At 55.9% G+C, this 3,062-nt stretch overlaps 1 protein-coding gene across 2 annotated transcripts in view; it reads left to right on the forward strand.

The window, feature by feature from the left end:
- Positions 1 to 3,062, forward strand: part of TKFC (triokinase/FMN cyclase) — a 15,629-nt gene that overhangs the window by 3,053 nt on the left and 9,514 nt on the right. The window contains exons 3-4 of one of the 2 annotated variants that reach the window (XM_011993323.1): positions 1,771 to 1,960; positions 2,882 to 2,992. The exons of the other annotated variant lie outside the window; for it this stretch is intronic. Of the exons in view, the coding sequence (XP_011848713.1) occupies positions 1,771 to 1,960; positions 2,882 to 2,992 (301 nt within the window). The remainder of the gene's footprint in view (positions 1 to 1,770; positions 1,961 to 2,881; positions 2,993 to 3,062) is intronic. 2 annotated transcript variants of the gene reach the window in all.

Here is a 3,062-nt window from a genome sequence, read left to right on the forward strand (position 1 = left end):
GCTTAGTCACTGCTTGGCAAATGGAACCAATCTTATTCTTCTTCTCGCTCCCTACAGACCTAGGCTACTCTGAAGCAGGTGGCTTAGCCCTGGCCCTAGCTGGGTGCAGGACAGGTTGGCAGGGAGTACAGCAGAGCCAAATTTTGTACAAAGGAGCTGGTGCTAGCCGGGTCAGGAAGAAGCCACAGCCAGAAGTTCACCTTGCCAGGCCCTGGCTCAGCTGCAGGTTCCCATTGGGCCACCAGGTGGCGGTGGGAGCCCAGCCCTCTGAGTCCAGGTTGCGCCCCAGTCTCTGTCTTCAGGACAAAACCAGGGGCTACAGCCCTTGTTCAGGCTTTTCACAGCCTGTTTGAAAAAGGGAGTCGCTTCCTGTGATTGAGTTTCCACTATATCACGGGCATATACTCTGTTCTAGTAAATCCCTATTTTACAGAGGAAGAATTATAGCTCCCAACAACGATGTTATCTTCCCTGAGTTCCGGCAGCTAATCAGAGGCAGAAGTGGGATTTGAACCCAAGTCCCTGTAACAGCAGAGCTCAAGCCACGCTCCATTCTGGCCCCCACGCTACTCACTTCTGTCTGCACCCCGTATCCACTCAGCCAAGCCTGGCGGTGCTGCTCTGCAACCCTCCACCTGCCTGCCCACAACCCCTCCTGAGGCTGCCTGTGGCCAGCCCTCTCCTCCTCACCCCTCCCTGCTGGTCAACCATGCTTCCTGGCACCACCACACTATTCACTCATCCAGGCCTTGGCTTATGCTCCCCCTCTGGCTGGAAGAGCCTCCCTTTTCCCTCCCCCCATACCTCCTGCCCCCTTTTGCCTACCCCGGTCCTGCTTATCCTTCACAGAGACCTCCAGGCCCCTCAGGAGGCTGCGGCCCCTCCTCCATGCTCCCATGGTGCACGTGCACTCCTCGCATAGCGGTGCCCACCACACATGGTTGTGACCTCTGCTATGTTTCCCCTGAGGGCAGGAATAGCGTTGTTATCTCTTTTTTTATTTCTGAGATGGAGTCTCACTCTCACCCAGGCTGGAGTGCAGTGGCATGATGACAGCTCACTGCAGCCATGACCTCCCAGGTTCAAGCGATCCTCCCACCTCAGCATTCCCAGTAGTGGGACTCTAGGCATGTACCACTATGCCTGGATCATTTTTCATATTTTTTGTAGAGATGGAGTCTCATGTTGCCTAGGCCAGTTTCAAAGTCTTGGGCTCAAGCGATCTGCCTGCCTCAGCCTCCCAAAGTGCTGGGGTTACAGGCATGAGCCACCGCACCTGGGCTGTTATCTCTACACACTGTCTAGCACTGGGCCTGGCATGCCAAGAGGCTGGGGAAATGTTTGTCCCACATTGGAGCACCAGGGATCAGCAGTGGCTGTGAAACCTGCTCAGCTCCTCCCCCAGCATTGGAGCCTCAGCCTGGGGCTTTTCTTCCTTTTGACAGAAGAAGGTGTTGGGCCCCAGTTTTATTAAAATATTTTACACTGCAGACAACAACTCCCCCATTTTCTTTGTATTGCAGCCATTTTTTCAGAATAAATTGAAGGTATGGTGCAAGACACTTCATAAATTAGGTACTGAATAGAAAGTCACACATTATTGAAAACTCACAGAAATACCCACCTGTCACCCAACTCAAGGAAGTCCTACGCTCCTGGAGTTCGTAGGTGGATGCGGGAGAGGGGTCTACACAACAGCAGTGTGGCTGGGCAGGATGGGGGTGTCTGTGCTGACCACACTCTGACATCCTTCTCACTCCTCCCCTGCAGACCTCCAAGAAGCTGGTGAACTCGGTGGCTGGCTGTGCTGATGACGCCCTTGCTGGCCTGGTGGCCTGCAACCCCAACCTGCAGCTGCTGCAGGGCCACCGCGTGGCCCTCCGTTCTGACCTGGACAGCCTCAAGGGCCGGGTGGCACTGCTGTCGGGTGGGGGCTCTGGCCATGAGCCTGCCCATGCTGGTGAGTACCCTGGGGTGGGGCAGGGGGTACTGGTGGAGTGGACAGGGCCTCCTGTGAGATCCTCAGTGCTGCCATGAGGTGCAGGACGGAGCCCAACCCAGAGTCAGGAACTGGGGCTGCTTCCCACTGTCCCACTCCCTCCGGCTGGGATCAGGGGCCCATCACGGCCTCTCTGAATCTGTTTCTACATCTACAAAACTATGAAGTTGGGCCAAACAATCCCTCAAGTCCTTCTAGCTCTGAGAGTCAGTGATTCCATGAATCTTCTGGACCCTCCAGGCCCAGCAGACCCACCCCCTCTTCCGTGAAGGCTTCCTGACTCTTCCAGCCTAGAGCAGCACCCCTCTTCTGAATTCCCACCTGCCGTGTCCCACACCTGGAGCCAGGGACGCGAACTCTCCTTGAGGGCTGCTGGAGGGCAGGGACTAGGATGCGCATCATTTGTCCCCTTCCTGTCTTCCTTCAGCAAAATCCATTCATTTGGCAAACACTCATGAGCCCATTGTGTACCTGGCACTGTACTGGGCACTAGGGATACAGCAATGAAGCAGACAGGCAAGGTCCCTGCCCTCGTGGAGCTTTTATTCTACTTAGGGGAGATAGACAATAGCCAGGTAAACACGAAAGGAAATGAGATCATTTCAGAGGGTGCTAACTGACTTAGTACAGACAGTAAAACAGGGCAAAGGAACAGTGAGTTCCTGGGGAGGGAGTTGGTGACTGCTTCAGGCTGGGAGGTCCCAGAAGGCCTCTCTAAGGTGCCTCCTAAGAAGGAGTCAGCCATTTGAAGACCTGGGGGATCTTTGAGCACCAAGCACACAGTAGGGCTCACCAAACCATGACCCCCGGAGCATGGGAAGCCCCAGTGACTACAGGCGCAAGTCCCACCTGCCATGCTCACTCTACCCCTTCCACCTCCAGGTTTCATAGGGAAGGGGATGCTGACCGGGGTCATCGCAGGAGCCGTATTCACCTCCCCAGCAGTGGGCAGCATCCTGGCAGCCATCAGGGCAGTGGCCCAGGCTGGCACAGGTAAGCCTGGCATGCAGGAGGGGCTGCAGCGGGGAGGGCACAGTAAGGGTGCTGAGCCCTGCCGGCTGCT

The sequence above is a fragment of the Mandrillus leucophaeus genome, unplaced genomic scaffold, assembly GCF_000951045.1.
Source record: "Mandrillus leucophaeus isolate KB7577 unplaced genomic scaffold, Mleu.le_1.0 Scaffold43, whole genome shotgun sequence".
NCBI classification, from domain to species: Eukaryota; Metazoa; Chordata; class Mammalia; order Primates; family Cercopithecidae; genus Mandrillus; species Mandrillus leucophaeus.